The sequence below is a fragment of the Rhipicephalus microplus genome, unplaced genomic scaffold, assembly GCF_043290135.1.
Source record: "Rhipicephalus microplus isolate Deutch F79 unplaced genomic scaffold, USDA_Rmic scaffold_711, whole genome shotgun sequence".
Lineage (NCBI taxonomy): Eukaryota > Metazoa > Arthropoda > Arachnida > Ixodida > Ixodidae > Rhipicephalus > Rhipicephalus microplus.
In genome coordinates this window covers 216-17,647 of record NW_027465267.1, presented here as the reverse complement: position 1 = coordinate 17,647, position 17,432 = coordinate 216, and the positions used below count along the sequence as shown (strand labels likewise).

The 17,432-nt window shown below is 43.2% G+C and overlaps 1 protein-coding gene and 2 long non-coding RNA genes across 4 annotated transcripts in view; 2 read left to right on the top strand and 1 right to left on the bottom strand.

Moving 5' to 3' along the window:
* The window catches only part of LOC119164364 (uncharacterized), a 25,007-nt gene extending 14,777 nt beyond the window's left edge, over positions 1 to 10,230 (bottom strand). The window contains exon 1 of the long non-coding RNA XR_012893091.1: positions 9,693 to 10,230. This is a non-coding gene — a long non-coding RNA (uncharacterized LOC119164364). The remainder of the gene's footprint in view (positions 1 to 9,692) is intronic.
* The window catches only part of LOC119165313 (sterile alpha motif domain-containing protein 3-like), a 27,278-nt gene extending 9,846 nt beyond the window's left edge, over positions 1 to 17,432 (top strand). For both annotated transcript variants that reach the window (XM_075886073.1, XM_075886072.1), the window contains 2 exons: positions 15,496 to 15,578; positions 16,716 to 17,432. In XM_075886073.1, coding sequence (XP_075742188.1) covers positions 15,496 to 15,578; positions 16,716 to 17,006 — 374 coding nt within the window. In that variant the 3' untranslated portion in view covers positions 17,007 to 17,432. The remainder of the gene's footprint in view (positions 1 to 15,495; positions 15,579 to 16,715) is intronic.
* Positions 3 to 15,348, top strand: LOC142795526 (uncharacterized). The gene is made up of 2 exons (XR_012893092.1): positions 3 to 2,767; positions 14,543 to 15,348. It is a non-coding gene; the product is annotated as an uncharacterized LOC142795526 (long non-coding RNA).

The window sequence follows — 17,432 nt, the reverse complement described above, 5'->3', positions numbered from 1 at the left end:
GTTTCATTTTTGAAACGTTAATTTATTTAGTTTTATCAGCAGACTGACATAACACAAACATTGACTACTATTGCCTTGGCACAGTCACAGAAGCACTAGTGACAGGTTAGCTTGCGATGATTCATTATGAACAAAAGAAGGGGAATTATAAGTGCACATTTTTCTTTCTTTAGATATTAATGACAACTAGCAGACAAGTCTAGAAAAGCATAGAGGAGGTTATTAGTGGTCAGTGTAACGTAAAAGGGAAAAAATAAAGTGGATTACGAGGCAACTTTTCACTGGAATGGATCAAATTTGTGATTTGGACACGAATAACGTGTTTGAAGCTGTGCCGTGGTGGTCATCCTGCAGTTCACTTTATGGCGTACATGTGTGCATTTAAATTGGGGGAGTGTCAGTCAGCACTGCAAGTAGTCATGACAGCAATTGCCTATACTCAATACACCCCCTATACTTTCCCTAGCTTTCTAATCAACCATTAATACAGTAGCACAAGACAGCAAAGGCAAGCAGTTAAACAGAATAGATCTTGCCTTACTTAGCTTCCATCTTTACACTAATTAACACATGGCATGTACAAAAGTCACAGTTGTGTAAAGTCAACAAATGCATGATGCACAAATGATATTCTGTTAATTTACAAGTATACAACATAAATTCATATCTTCTTGATCGCAGTTCATCCCTGTGATAGTTATGACAAGACTGCTTTGTTTTTTTCTGCTTTGTCCTTTTAAGCCTTTGCAGTTCAAAACCTTTTACCACCTTACATTAATTGTAATTTGAAACTAAAAGATTCATATCTGAAGTAAAAAGTTCACCAATTCTTTAAGAGATGGTGCATTAGACTCTGACAAGTTATGGAAAAAGTAGTACACACAGTAATGCTCCTCCTTTTTCGCCCATTATTCCAGTGAAGGTACCCCAACACCGCAAAAGCTTTTTCAAAAGGTACTGTGCAGTTGTAAAACCTCATTGTTATTTGTCAGATTACGCACTGTTAATGAAGAACGTGTGATTTGGCAAATGCACTGTCACTGAAAGCACTCTGAAGGGAATTTTCCACTTATTATTTTTTGTCAAGTGAGAGGCCAAGCCTCCGAGAGCATAGGAAATGTACTGGTAAATGTGAGTGTGCCCTGAAGCATTAATTACAGCATGCTTTTACACCTACTTTCTATTCATACTGTAAACTGACGTCATGACATGATATGAGCAGCACCACCAGGCAGTAGTACGTGCACGTACAAGTTTTAGTGACATTCCTTGTCCGCGCTTCACTTCTTCGATCGTCTGCTGCGTGCTGCACGTGTGGCACCTGTCGTGGCAGGGGTGCACAACGTTGGGATGGCATCGCTTCTAAGGTGCAGGTTTTTCGTCGACAATTCAAAGTCGGTAAGCAACTGGATGTTGCGCATGCAGATGTCTGCAGTGAGGTGCAACAAACAGAGTGAACTTCGCTTGGTTAGTGTTTAGTCTGGGCCTTGGCCGTAGCACATGAAGTTGAACAACGCTTGTCTCAGTGCAGCATCAGATGGGAATCGGTAGAACTTGTTCCTATTGTTCCCCATTTCACTGGTGCAAGAGTTTACACGGCAGAATATTGATGCCATGACGACAAATTCAAAATCAAATGATTCCTTTGCCCTTTGATAAGTATATATCTTCTACTTGCGAGTACGTACACCATTCCAGACATCAAAAGCTCGTTTCACAGGTAGTTTGGGTGACAGTGACTGCACAGCATGAGCAGATGATTGTGAAGGTTATGTTCAAGCTGCCATTTTTTTTTTCCGTATGTTTTCGTGCGTGACATCATCACTAGCCTGACAGCTGCGTGAAGTCGCCAGTATTAGTAGTGTAGCCTGACGTTGAGATAGTGTCGATGTGGAGGAGTGCACCGCATGAAAATTTATTTTATTATCAATATAAAATATCTTATCAGCATTTGCTGAGCGTCACACTTCCTCAGAGCCATCTCTGTATACAGTAGGTTTGTATGGCAGAGTAAACACGGCTCTGAAAAAAAGTGTCCATGCCCCTTAAGCACAGTGAGCAAAAAAGGAGGATCGGCACAATGGTAATTTGCTGTATTTTTGCAACTGGCTTAAAAAGTAATGTACTAAGAAAAGTACGCTCCAATCAACCACACAATAAATTGTTAAGCAGTACATGTCTACAGACCACTGCAGCCATGTTGCACTGTCTGCAAAGGGTTAACAGGCATGCTTTGCAAGTTGTTTATGGCATAGTTAGTTATATTCAGTAGTTTTCTCTCTATGAAGTCAGTGAAGGTGCTTTCATATTCCCTGATCTGTACACTTGTTCTGTAGTGCTTGTTTATTTTCTGCACAATTAAGCTTCAAGTTGCACTGGCATGCTTGGTAAGTCTTTTCAGCTATGAATTTGGTATAAGAGCTTTTCGACAATGAAATGGCTATATATTTGCTAATATACCTGCAAGGACGAAGACTGAATTTCAATGGCAGAGCATGAACCCTCAGCAAGACCCTCAAACAGAGTGCACCACACCAAGTTATGCTTGCTCGCATCAAACCTATGATTGGAGTGCATGTGCTATCACAGGATAACTTTGCACAGGGAATAAGGTTGATCTGAGCATCACGTACACATTGTTTCTGTTCTGGTCTATCGCATCCCTTACCGCTCTTCGAAGTCAAAGTAATCGACCCTGCAAATCAAACCAGCCCAGCGGCAAGTGCCATAGTTGGTGCATTGATTTCATCGGTGTCAGGAACACATGGTAAGTTTTCATTTTGCTGTCATCTTGTGCTCAATTGAGAAATGTAAGCAAAATACATTTGTATGAGGAGTGAACTCTGCGTTCATTTTCAAATTATGTTGTTGAAAATGGCGTGGCTAGCATTACTTCAAGGCAAGTGCTGCTTTAGTTCAGCAATTACAAAAGTTTTGCAGTAATGTTAACATTGATGTTTAAACACCATTGTTTGCAGAATTTAAGTATAATCAAGTGTATACTTGCCAATAATTAGTATAATTAGCAACTTTCTGTGCTGTCTGTAGTTTCTTATGAACTTTCCAAAGAAGCGTGTTTTTATTGTCTCATGTGCTATGTGCACTTTGCTTTGGCATCCTGTAGTTGCATTCACAAGGAATAATGTCTATAACCTTATCTAGGCTCCTTTAATATGCTTGTCAATGAACCCTCTTGGCAATTGATTACTACTCATGTATTGTGACATATTCTTGATCTGTTACATTCTAAAATCTTCCTACCGTCATATGCCTTTAGACTCGAGTATCACTGTGACAATATGTCAACACACAAACACAAGTTTGCAATAAAAAGAAACTCGAAAGAATATGCACGAGCAAGGGAAATTGATGTAAAGGTGCACTAAACGTCTCCATTTGATTAGGTAACATTGTGGGTTCAAACAATTTTCATATGTAGTAATCATAGGCAAAAGCACAAAATAAACTTATTGAATCTTAAGATATCTACAATCTTTCAAAGAGGTTCTGAACAAAAATGGGAAAACTGACAAAAACAGTGAAATCCTATTCAGAAGACGCGACTGTTCATAGAAACAAGTTTCATTTTACGTATTTTTGAACAGTTGGCTGTACTTTTGATCGATTGTCAGCGCGCTGTGGCGGTACGCGATCGTGAGTCCTGACGTTATTAGTCATTTCAAGATTCATTGAGGTTGTTTTGTATACAGTTCATGTAAATATACAACACTGATTAGACCCATAGCCATAAGTTAGCAGGGGGTATAATGGGAGAAGTTATACAAGCATAAGAACAATTTGTATGAAAATTACAACATCAAATAGACTGCTTTTTAAGAAAACAAAGAAGAATATGCGAAAGATTTTATGAGGATTTAAGGTGACGTGAATGCATGATAGCACGTAAAAAAAAAATTGTATTATTTTAACATTATTAAATTCCATTCATCATCACATGAAAAAACAAAACAAATACAGATAAAATATCAAGCTATATGGAAGTTTTTATGCATAATTAGTTACTATTGTTCTACATCGAACAAATATTTAAGTGCATTTGAAATAGCCTGACTATCTTTAATCTGAAGTCGAATGCTATTCCACACTTTGGCTCTTATGAACTGCAGTAAGCGTTAATCATAGATGTTATTAGTAGGTGGAAGATTGAAATTGTACGATGTCATGCATCTAGGGATGCGAGAGCAGGAAGAAAAGATCGATACATAGAAAGGTACTCTGAGTGCAATAAGATTACTGATGGTTACAGCAGTTTTATGTTGCCATATGTAATCAAAAGGTAGAATTTCCAACTTGTGAACCTAAGGAGCTCTGGGTTCATTATAGGCTGCATTGTCTACCAGTCTAAGCGCTCGCTTTTGTAATATGCAAATAGAATCGGGTAAGTTTTAAAGGTCCATCCTAGAAGTTTAGGCAGTATGATAGGTGACAATGAACAAATCGAAAAATAAAGAATGTGTACTGCTATTGATACAGAAGCCAGTAGCATACTGCAGCCAGATGCTAGCTTAGTACATACAGTTTGTTTTTTCTAGTGTAATTGCCTATTGAATGCTACTCCTAGATAATTAAATTCTTTTACGTGCTCAAGCTGGTAGTTGTTCATTGTAAGTTGAAATCATTTTGGTAAGGGAAGTGAAAAATAGTGTATTTGCTTCTCTGTGTATTAGGTCTTAATCTGTTCGCTGTAAGCAGCATGCAAGTGTTTTTAGTTCTTCTTTACTTCTATATTCTAGGTCGGCTATGTTGTCTGCATTAGCTGTCAAAGCTGTGTCGGTATACATTACTAACTCAGCCTATTTGAGTATGTATTCGTTCAGCATCGACACCATGGTATTCGTTTCAAAAAAGTGCAGCAGTCGTGCAAGGCTAGTTCACGCATTCCCTTCATCTATTCTTGACGTAGTGCAGAGCACGTGCTGCGCAATATATCTGGCACTTCAGCAGACTACAAAGCCGATTGCATTCGTGTCTATTTTAATGGCGTCGAACAAGTGCACCCAGGGTTCATGCGTGTTTACATGACAAAAACTCAAGGACTTTCAAGGACTTTTAAGGCTATGTGTGCAAGTTTTCAAGGACCACACTGTCTGTTAGAAACTCAATTACTATGTGTTCGGGTGAGGATAAATGCTTGAACTGACCAGAATTCACTGAAATCACTGTAGCGGGCGTCGAAAACATGACTGCATGACATTTTCTCTTTAGACACTTTCATTCTTGGTTGTTTTTTTTTTAAGTTCCATATGTAAGCACTTTCAGTATGACACAAGTTGCAAACCTTTATTCAGATATGAAAACTAAGGAACCGTTCTTATGCAATGCCTTGTTGCTTTTTGTGATTTTTTTTATCAATATCCACTATCTCTTGCTGCTTGGTCTTGGCTGTCTTGCTAATGCTGTTTTACTAGATAATGCACGTGAAGTAGCTAACTGTCTCTGTCTTTTCTACATATGAGTCTGCTGTAGCTGTTATACTCAAAAGTGGCTTCTAGTTTCTTTTCCTTTTTTGTTAGCAGATCGACCTCCTCCTCAATGCAATATTTCTTATTCTGTTTCTCATCCGTTTGCTGCTGCCATTTCCCGAGTTTCCAGGATGCCTGGTGTTGTTTCCGTGCAAAGGCTGCTGATGTTCTCAATTCTTTTGCGATTGGCACATTACATATGCCACGTGCTACATTTACAGCATCACAAATAATGCACTGTGAAATGTGTGGCAATGTTTATTTAAAAAAGGTAAATCAAGGATTTTCAAGGATTTGCGAAAATTTCAGCCCTTTCAAGGCCTTTAAAAAGAACTTTTTCAATTCAAGGGTTTTCAAGGATTTCAAAGACTCGCATGAATTCTGTGCGCCATTGAACGTTTTCCGGCTGTTGCATATACCATGCAACGTAAAGCGGTGCCAACCTTCACTAATCAAAACTACCACAATTTGCAAGGCAGCAGACTCTAAGGCTTGTGCGACACCTGCATTCTCGTATTCGTTTCCGCTGCTCATTGCTGCTGCTCTTGTCGAAATGTCCCCTGCACGACAACGGCAGCAATACAAACCAGACAGCGCACGGGGAGGCGAATAGACCTCACATTGGCCGAGGCGCATGGAAGGTGCATGTGTTCCCATTTAATTCCCTTTCTGCACCTCTCGTAGTATCACGCACTCGTCCTTCCCAAGACGCACTGATGTCTTACCCCAGCTGGGTGCATTGTTCGGTGTCAGTAATGGTCGTTATGGTTCTGTAAACTATTGGAAGCTGAGCGGGTTGATTGATATGAGGGTTTAACGTCCCAAAACCGCCATGTGATTATGAGAGACGCCATAGTGGAGGGCTCCGGAAATTTAGACAACCTGGGGTTCTTTAACGGGTCGAGAAAGACATGGGCGACTGGCGGCATTGTTGGCATGCCGAATTCTGGAGTGTAACGTCATCTTTAGCTTCCGGTGCGCGCGGCCGCTAGGCGTGGCAGTTTGAGAAAAACGCATTCAAATAATGAAGAAGTTGCGTCTTTTCCTTTTTTTTATCTCTCCTCCTCCTAAGATTTATCATCTTCCTATAGTATGCCAGAAACGAAGGCTGCGCCTATCCATTTCAGCATGCAGCCTTTTAATGTGGCTGGAAATCTTGGCGGCAAAGGTTTCGTTCAGTGTCCCTTTAAGGGCTAAGGTGGCCAATGCATTTAGCAAGGTGGCCTCTAGAGTCGCTGGAAAAGAGTTAACATGAGGCTACCGGAAACGAGCGTCGGTCAATGAGATTCGTCAGCTATGCTTCAGTGATAGTATCTGCTCAAGGGATGGGGAACAAAATTTTCGCCGACGGTGTTTTCAATGAAATCGGAAAATTGGGTTCTGAAATTAGTAGGAACAACCTCAATTCCAGGCAGAAACTACAAAAAAAAAATAAATAATTCAATCCATTTTCACAAACTACTGCGTATAGCGGCCGCGCCGCGAGATAATGTGGCATACGCCCGAAACGGGCAAGTCAACAATGCCAGCCGTCGCCCGCGGCCCGCGTCTCTGGACTCGCTCAGCTCCCCCTGTTTCCAAAACCGGTGGCGAACAATGCTCCCGGCTGACCTAAAGCGACAGCTGAAAGGGGAAGATGGGTGAGAGGAGAGGTGAGGGAAAGAAGAGGACAGAAACAGGTGCATCCTGTTTGACAGTGGTGGTGTTGGACAGCGGGGACTACGGTCGGAAGGTTTCAGCTCTTTTAGAAGGGGACGCATACACGCAGCTAGTAAAGGACCCAACGAATCAAGCCCAGACACAGCTAAACAAGCTACTCGCGGAAATTTTCAAGCTATACCTGGATCTCGGAGCACTTTACCTGCGACTAATCTGCCGTAACGGATCCGCACCGAGTTTTTATGGACTACCGAAAATTCACAAGCCTGACTTCCCCCTGCGACCGATTGTAGACTTCACTTCCTCCCCATGCCGAGCCCTTTCAAAATTCCTACACCAAATCTTCGCCCCACTAACCCGGAAGACACCAACTCATGTCCGTGACGCCAGCCACTTCGTGCAGCTAGCGTCAGATGTGAGCATTGGTGATGACGAGAGCATGGTCTCATTTGACGTCGTGTCGTTTACCAACGTGCCAGTTCCCTTAGCTGTCCCCGCTGCCCGTTCTGCGCTTGAGTAGGACGCAAGCCTGAGTGAAAGGACTCCCTCGGCGGTTGACGAGCTCTGTCGTCTACTGGAGTTCTGCCTCTCCAGCACATACTTCTACAAAGGAACCATTTTCAGGCAGAACAGCGAAACCGCGATGGGAGTTTCCATCTCCGTCACGATGGCAAACCTGACCATGGAATACATAGAAGAAAAAGCACTCAGCTCCTTCTCGCCGCGACCCAAGCTTTTTCTGCGTTATATGGACGATTGTTTTTGCGTCATTAAGACATCGGAAGTTGAAAACTTCAGACAACACCTGAATTCCGTGCACCCAGCCATACAATTCACGACCGAGTGTGAGAGCGGCCACTGCCTGCCCTTTCTTGACGTCCAGGTGGCAAGAAAGCGTGACGGCCTGGAGTTTTCCGTTCATAGGAAGCCAACGCACACTGGCCGCTACCTTCAATTCGATTCTTCCCACCCTGCCTGCCACAAGGCCTCGGTTGTGACCACGCTACTCGAGAGAGCCAGGAACTTATGCTCTAATGACACAGGGCGAAAGAAAGAAGAGGACCGCGTAATTGCTGACCTCAGAAAAAAACGGATGTCCAAAAAACTTCTTTCGAGCCGCCACCCGCCGCGCAGAGCAACAGAGGATTAGGAAACCCCATTCAACCTTAATTGGCAGCCCCCCGAAACGCGTACCGGTTTCATACGTTCACGGAACCAGCGAGACGCTGGCGCGAATCTTCAAAAGGGTGGGTATAGTGGTTAGAAGGAAGGGAGGGGGTTCGCATCGCGCACGTGCCTTCGTGTACGCTGGGCCGCCTCCTCCCCCGCCCGAAAGACCGGCCAACAATGGACAGGCACCCCGGTGTCGTTTACAAAATTCCGTGCGCCGAGTGCCCTGCGTCGTGAGACGAAAAACCTACCGGAACGACTGAAGCAACACGCCAACGATGTGCGGAAGTTCTACAAAGAGCGCAGCGCAGTCGCCGAACATGAGGAGACATTGGACCACAAGATAAATTTCGAAGTGACGGCCATCCTCGAAAGCGAGCCGAACTGAAGGAGAAGGTTGTTACTCGAGTCGTGGCACATTCAGGGAACAGCCCACAACATCAACCGGTCTCTCGGAACCCTTCCCCCAGTGTACAAACACGGACTGCGCTCCACGGCAAAATGAGAGAGAGAGACAGAGACAGGGGTCATTAGCCACCACTCGAGTACTTTGAAGACGCTGCTGCTATCTGACAACGGCACGTAGCCTACGCAGTCACCCCTGAAGAAGGAACCAAGTCGGTTCGGAAACGTCGGGTCTCTTAACTTTTGGTTGGAGCCTATATCATCTCCCAGTTTCATAACCAACCAGACAGACTTATGTCAAATGTTTACATTCAAGGTGCATCCTGCATGCTCCTCGGTGATTAGGGCGTCATGGCGCGCTGACAACCTATAAAAAATACAGCCATCTCTTCCAATATACGGGAAATGAACTCTGTTGATACGAACATTTGCATCTTCGGAGTATATTTTGGGTTTTATCAGTTATTTCAATGTTTGTTGAGTATCTCTTTAAACGGGAGGTTCAAGGGAAAAAAAAGCAGTGTTCAGTGGAAAAAACAAGTTTGTTTCGCTAGAGTTTCGTAGAGAGGCCGTTGGTTTGAAAAATGTAGTTGTCGCATTTGGCAGTACCAAGTTGTTCGGCCAACATGTTACATCTGAGTAGCCCGAATGGTCCGTGCGGTTTTCACTATTACCACGTGGAGACTGGGAGGGGTGGGACAAGATCCCATGCACTCCACGTCTAAATACGGTACACGTGCATGCTAAGCTCAATCACAGAGGCCAATGAAAAGAAAACATTCCACGAACCGTGCCTCAGAGCCCCCAGCGTGTGCACCTTCGATTGACAACGAATGGAAATACACAAACAAATAACAAATGCAAGCCTAAAGTAATAACGAAACACACAAAAGACAGATGGGAAGTACTTAATCGTAATTATAGGAGTTGGCAAAAACAAGATTAGACGTCAGAAAAGTTGACACGTGGCCTTACCTGTTGTGTACAAGTCGATCGAGTACAGGATAAGGTGCGGCTCAAGGTAGTGGTGCACAGGTCCCGCGCGTTCCGTCGTTCATGCCGTATTCATGATCTCGCGGGTAGGTTGATAGGTAGCTTGCTACGATGTTGCTGAAAACAGTGACTGAACCGTCTCGTACATGCCTTTGCTCTCGTGGCCGATGACTGTAGTTTGTGGGCTCGGGGACATAAGGGATCGATATACGTCCGCCCACGTCCGCGAGCCCACACACTAGTACTGGCGACGGTATGGTAGTCACACGCACGCTGGTGCGCTTTTTGCATCCAGCGGCCGTGGTAGGGATTAGAAAAGAAGGCACTTAACCTGCCTCCAAGGTCTCACTTCGGACCGGTTTCCAGCCCGCCTGCTTCCGGCAGACCCGCCGCATCCTCGCCTGTGAGGGGGTTTGGGGACAATGGTGGTGGGGGTGGTATTGGTTAGAAGAAGGCTTCCAATTTCTGCAGCCCGGTAGAGAGCACGGCGCAGCTGTGTTCGTTCCCCACTGTATGTGTTAGGCACTGCGCCGTGTCATCTGTAGGCAGACAGAAATTAGGTGCCTTCTTCCTTTTCCTTACGAATCACTAACTAACCAACCACTGTATGTGCGTGGCCTCTCCGTGAGAAAGGCGTCCGTCAGATCGGCAATGCATCTCATGCTGGTGCGCGAAAGCTTGGTCGCATTTGCGTACACTTTTAACCACGACGCGTTACATTAACAATTCTTTTATTTCACTTTGAAATAATAGCAGTAATTAAAATTTGAAATGCGCTGATTCAAGGGTATTGGCATTTGCTTCTATGAATTTGGTGAGTACATGCATGCGTAATGGCAAAAAATATTCTCAGCAGAGGTGGAGAGGTCCGCTGTTCCGCAACTGCTAATCTTCAGATAAAAGCAAAACAATTTTTGGCGGCATAATGCAAGTCACCCACTTAGTACAAAAATAACCAGCTTATCACGCGCGCGAGCGTGTTTGTGTGTTATGCGTTCATAGAATGGCGCAAGATATTTTATGGGTGTTTTGAATTATGCTTTTAAAGTGACCTGTCAACTGCCGGGCGTAGGCATATTTCCGCTGCTCTGGTTACGTGAGTGTTTCTCGAACTTTTCGTGGTGGGCGCAACCAGTATACGTCGTTTAAATGTAAACATTTCAAAATAAACTTTTTTTGATAGTAGGAGACAAAGTTGGGATGACTCTGGCCACAGTTTAAAGAGTGCCTGACGTTTCAGGACCGATTCGGTCTCTTCCTGAGAATGAATGTGTAGTTGAAAGAAAGGAAAAAGGCATCTGGAGAATCCTGAGAAGGTGAGCATCACTGTGATGGTCTTTGTCCTCTCAACACAGCTCTGGCTTTCCCTTTCCCTCACGCTTCAGAGGTCGTATTCCTAGCGAGCGTTTCACGTTTTTAGGTGTGTGCTCAATATGCTAAGACTCGAGCGAGATCCTCCTTCCCGGATTCTCTTCTCTTTCTGGAAGAGAAGCGCCGTCAAAGTCGTTATTGCCGTGGTTTTCAGTGCTCTGCAAGAGCGCTACTTGCACTTCCATCTTCTGGACGTCCCTCTGCTATTGCCTTACGCATTCCGGGAAAAAACCCCTTGTAGACAGCTCCTTTCGCGAGCGTCGGCAGGCGAGTGTCGAAGCAACTCCTCTCCCCCCCCCCCCCCCCCCGTAGGATGACGACGTGCTTGGCTGACATACATTTACCATTCTATTGTTGCCCGCGGGGTAACCTGGGAGCGAGGGAGGTTGCGGAATGTGTTTGTCGCAGATGCCTGGTAAAATATAAAACAGCGCTTAGACACAGACAGAGAAAAGAAGAGATACATGGCCTTAAACTTGCAAAGCAGCAGCAAGTTTAGCGCCGTGTGTGTCTGTGCTACCCTGAGTGCTGTTTTATATTTTTACCATGGAGCATCACCAATTCGCCCAATTCGCCGGTTTTTTGCCCTTTCTATGTATGACGTGTCACCCGGTGGGTGAAAGTTTCCGCGTATCTATTCTACATTGTTGCGTGGTGCTAGCAGCCACACATATTCCTATACCGGCTTTCTGTTGCCCTATTGTCAATATGTAGAGATAATATTGGTATGCAATAGCACTGAAAGCAGCACTGACACAGAATTTTGTATTTTGTTTTTTTTTTCTATTGCGATAAGCAGCTAATGACCCACTTATCATGCTGGAAATCTGGTTTACTCGAGCGCGCGACGGTTTATTATTTGTAGGTGGTTTGATAGCGCCCAGTCGTAGTTTTGGTTTCAGAAAGCGCTGATTAGTTTTCATGAGTGGTTTTTATGCAGCGTGGTTTGTATGTAAGCATCGTTCTTTGTGTGCTCATATAGATGGCTACACGTGCGCTTTTGAACATGAGACTACTCTTTTGTCCGGAGGTTTCCTAGGAGCTGCTGAGATTGGCTATAAAACATTGTAAATAAATATACTTGCTCCATCCCACGTAAGAATTCGTTGCACAGTTGTTCAAGTCTGCATTGAATTCTGCATTCCATTGAAAAAGCTGGGTTAGGAGAGATGGCTCACAAGGGTCGTGGCAACAAACAAGAACTCGCACGCAGGTGGCGGTTGGTTTTTGCACAATTACCGAAGGCGCGTCTCGCGTCGGGTGGCGCGATGCGCATTTCAAATTTGAGTTTAAACAGGCGCCAAGCTATATTATACGTTAGTATTTCGTATGTGATGCGTGTGTATCAATGCTAATTTATCCCACAGTTATCACGCTTTCGAAATTTTGTCATTTTTTTAAACCGGGCTGTCCTGTTTGTTTTGTGAGCCTATGCTTCTCAAGACCCGTTTGTTGGCAGGGCCGGCACAAGTATGTTTTCACAGGAGGGGGGTATACCCAGGACAAGTGAGTTAATCTCATTATGCATTCATGTGCATGCGCAGCGGCGGTGTTGTCACGTCACGCGCGCCAATAATTTTTGGTGGTCACTGGGTGGCGCCGTTTGCAAATTATTGCGAAAAATTCCTGGCCCCCGAGACTTTCTACCGACAACTTCGGAGGCCCCCAGTTTCAATTGTGGCGATCTCCACTGGAGGCGTTATTCGGGACCTCAAAAGAAGGCTGAAAGTGCTCTCTTCAGAGCTGACGTGTTCCAGTGGTCGAACAGGTGCAGTAGCACTGTCATTGATTGGTAGAGAGAGGGAGTGCTTTTGCTTCGTTGCTTCGCCGAGAGCAGCCAGGAGCAGTTTGTAGTGCTTTTGGCTCAAAAGCAGAGTAGGCGCAGCACGACGAGTCATGTGGCCCTTGAACGTCACAGTCTCCGAATTTTTCTTCTGCCGGCGAGTGCGGCGGCAATGGCAGCAACCACGTGTAGTTTGACACCGCTGTTTTGTACGGATGGCTACGATGACAGCTGGACGTCTGCCGAATGCGCCGTTGCACAAAGATACTAGGTATTAGGATAATGAGGAGCGTATGTCTGACCGATTTCGCGCGTATTTTGCTGCTACCCCACAGAGATTATTCCAGGGCTTGGAAAGTTTAGATCACTCTCCCCACTAATCACCCCCTTCATCTGCCCTCGGGAGCGCAACGCATTCCAGTGGCAGATTGAGTTTCCCTGCTCTCAGTGCTCCGCCCCCCACTCTTCACTGCCCCGTTCTCTCCTCCTGTTATCTCAATGGAATTCGCCATATGTCCGCGCTGTTGGGGTTGGGGGGTGGGGGTGGCATAGCAAGCGAAAATTTGGGGAAGGGCTCCAGCCTTCCGGTACACCCCTCCCCCCCCCCCACGTGGCGCTGGCCCTGTTTTTTGGCAGATATGTTCTTTACCAACATTTTGAAAAATGAAGAGAATGATGGAGAAAAAAATCGTCAGCACAATCTATGTTGAGATGTTACAATTTAGTGTGAGGAAATCGGGATGGAGTAACCAAGGTGTGAAAACTTTGCTCCCCATGGACATTACGGCCGCATTATCAGTGGTGGGCTGATGGGCTCCGCGGTCCTGGTGGGCTCCGTGGTCTTATATGGCAATAGTTTCTCTTCAAATGAGTTACTGCCTCCATCAATTTTTAATTATGTACATGAAGTCTACTTCTTTTGGGAATTAACGCTCTGGTCATAATCTCTGAGAAGTGCGAGTCCTTTGCTGCCTAGCATGCCTATGCTAGGCAGCAAAGGACGTGTTTTTTCTCTTTTGGGGAGTTTTGTTCCACAGAATAAGAGTGCTAATTTGCTATATCATTGACTATAATTTGTCGCAAGCTAGTTCAAAATGTGCTGCTGGAAATCTTTATACATACTTTTGCTTGTTTACTTGTTCTTAGCAGCATCCTTGCAGCATTTTCATTATGCACTAGTCCATCTGATTTGTTTCTGTGTTTGCCAAGTTATGAAGAAATGTATATTAGAGGTGTACTAGTGAGGTACTCATTTCATTTACCTTATGTGGGTTTTCATGCCTTTGTGGTGTAGGGTAGGTGTCATTAAAATTTCTGTTAAGGACGGTACTCGCCCCTCGTCTCTAAAAAATAAGACCTCATGCTGCAGCTGACTATGCTGTTTCCGTTTCTCAGCTTGTTTTATAGGGGCTAACAAAAGACTTTGATGAAAAATTTACTACATGCGCTCATTGATTATTATCTATTCTTTGACAATTATTGTTTGCCATTGTGTCTCTTCAGGGTTATCTCACGGTCGGAAAAATGATGAGCTTGATAAGTTGACATTTTGATCACTTATACTGCTGCTGTTTTAGAAGTACTATGCAGTGGTAACTGTAATATACTATGTGTATTCTGTGATATTTACTAAGCTAGAAATATGTCTATACTCATTTGTGTTTTTTTGTCTTTGCAGGTCGTGCTTGTCAGTGGACAGTTGGGAAAACAAGATTACGTTTAGTTTTTTGCACTAGAGGGTCTAAGGAAAAATGTTTTACTACTGCAAAGAAATGTATTCATGAAAATCTGTCAAGACAAAAAGAAACTCTGATGGTGAGAACCACTGTGCAGTAAAACACGCATTAAGAAAATGAAGTGCAAAAAAACAAGAAAAAAATACTGGTGCACATAACAAATAGGGCTTCTCTCCAACATCAGTGCCTTTCGAGTGAAGTGGCAAAAACACCGCTGCTTGAAGACAGCCTGGAGCCAGCAGAGCTTCAAGAGAGCCATGGGGTCATATATAAAAAAATGAGGCACAGCCATTTCTCTACAAGTTTCCTGTTGCCTCGAAGTGCCTTTAACAACATTGATAAAGAGTTCATTAGTGCTAATGAAACTAAGGAGTCCCACCCAACTTCATCAGAACAGTGCACATTCGGCTGAAATACAGTCAAACACCAATACTTCCTGAGAGTGGACCGTTGGAGCACAAGAATAGAAAGTCTTTAAAGAAACAGAGCACCCTTAAAACTGAAGAATGAAGAACTGCTTTTGAAGAACAGAAAAGGTTGCAACACGAAAGAGTACAGAAGATACCTGGGGAAAGAAAAGGCTGCACTGCATGAACAAGAATGGAGATAAATGGAACTGCTCAAGCATGTACTATTGTTACATAAAGTCGTTGAGTCGCACTGAAGCATTGGAAAAGTGGGCGGTGTATTGAATGTGAATGAAGAAAAGAAATTTTGTGGTTTTAAATAAAGCTGTACGTATTACATGGTTTACTGTTCTGCTCATCCATTTGTATTCATTATTATATTAAAAGTGAAATTGCAGCTGACAAATGCTTGTTGCTTGGAGCCTATTATGCACTGTGTACCATTGACCTGCTGATTAAGAGATGTGTTTTATGTATATGTATTACAGATATCCAAGCTGTACGGGTGTGTGGTCTTCTGGGAAAGGTTCTGAAACAGCCTGATGCAGTGACACAGCTTTTCGTGCCCTTGGTAATTGCTATTTTTAGATTCTGTTCAGGCTACTGATGGGTCACTTATTTCAAACATGTTCCAGTATTTTCATTATAGCTGTTGTGTAACATGCACCGGATAACAAGTGCTGATTTAAAACACTAGAAAATAAAAAGAAAACATAAAAAAGGAGTGTTTCACATTGATTAAGTATTTTTGTAGCAGCCATATAATTCCTTGATGTTGCTTTCCTTGATAGTCATGTACAACACTTCACTGCTCTATATAAGTGATAGCTAGGTATTTAACATATACTTGGGAATATTATCTTTAAGATCATTTAGTTTCTTTTGTTTCACTCTCTCTAGCTTAGTTGTTTTTCCCGTGGAAAAGGAAACTTCCAAGCTTTCATAAAATCTGCTGCCAACCAGCGTAACTCGAACCTAACATAAAGAAAGGACAGCCAGGGCAGTGTAGTTGTGCGATTTCTGTGATTGGGAACTTCGCATGTGTGCCTTTAATGATACTTTGTACCTTTTGTCTTAAGATTTTGCTCGTGTATGAACTTTGACCATGTAGATGTGAAATACTGCCAATGCTATAACTAATTCTTTCATTGTAAATTATGTATAGACTTTATTGTTGAGCAAAAATACCTTAAAGAGCACTTCACTATACTAATATAAGGCTGCCTTGTGATATGCTTTACCCATGAAAGCTTTGTGCCTTTGCCATATTTTCATCAACAGGAGGTCTTTTTTTCAACATGCTTTAAGTGTTAGTAGTATTTTTCATGCAGTGATCATTGCTGCTGGTAAATATGACACGGTGTGTTTGTTTGATATGTTCCCTAGATATACAATATAGAGGGGGCCGCATCCTGCAAGATAGTAGCCGATTAATTGTAGTAATTTATTTTGAAAAGCTTGCTTTGACTATTTGCTCACTGCTAGAAAGCTGGTCAGTATCAATTTATGTTGCTGCTTTGTTTGAATAGGTGACCACCATGGCTTAGCACCCATGGTGGTCACATTCTGGTGAAGGCTAAGATAAAGCCTATGTCCAAATAATCAACAGATTCCTACAGTAGCTTGCTTAGTAATATGATATTCATTTTGGTAGTCAGAACATCATCATTTTGACAATTTATATTGATGGCTTATGTCTTGTACGCAGGATGCTGAAGTGCCACTCACCCCATGCATTGTGTTCGATGGGGTTAACGCTGAGGAGGCGGATCATTTGTTCCTTCATGTGGAGCAGACACGGCTTTTTAGAGTGCTGGATGCCAAACAAGGAATGGCTGCTGTCATGGCTGCATTTTGGATTTTCGATGCAACTTACCCAAAAGGCGCAGCAAACCTTCTGTGTGTTTTTGAGCACCTTTTTTTGAATGTGGAAGTTACCAAACCCAGTTGTGTGACGCGCCGTTTTATTGCCAGACACAAGGCAGCATTTTCGACTTAAATGTATGCAATGACTGTACATTTCTTGTTTAATGACATGTTTTTTTGTTTTCTTTTATTTTGTTTTTTTTTAAATAATTTAATGTTTTCTAGTCATTTTTTGTGTTTTCAAAGTGGGCTTTCCACAATTTTTCCCCACTTGGAAACTGCTCATTGTACATTTTGTTTTTAATAATGTCTTTTTGTTACCATATTTACTCAAATGTAACATGCATTTTTTCAACATTTTTGCCACTTAGGGAACGCTAAAGTCAAATAACAATTCAGGTCAGAGTGGAATCTCAGTTTATGGCATCTAAAATGACAATATTATCAACAGCAGTGCCCTATTTACTGAGAAATTAAAGTAAATGCAAAGAATACATGTACAGCAGCAGGACATTCTCAAAATGATACCGATAACGTCGGACGAACCACCTAAAATTAA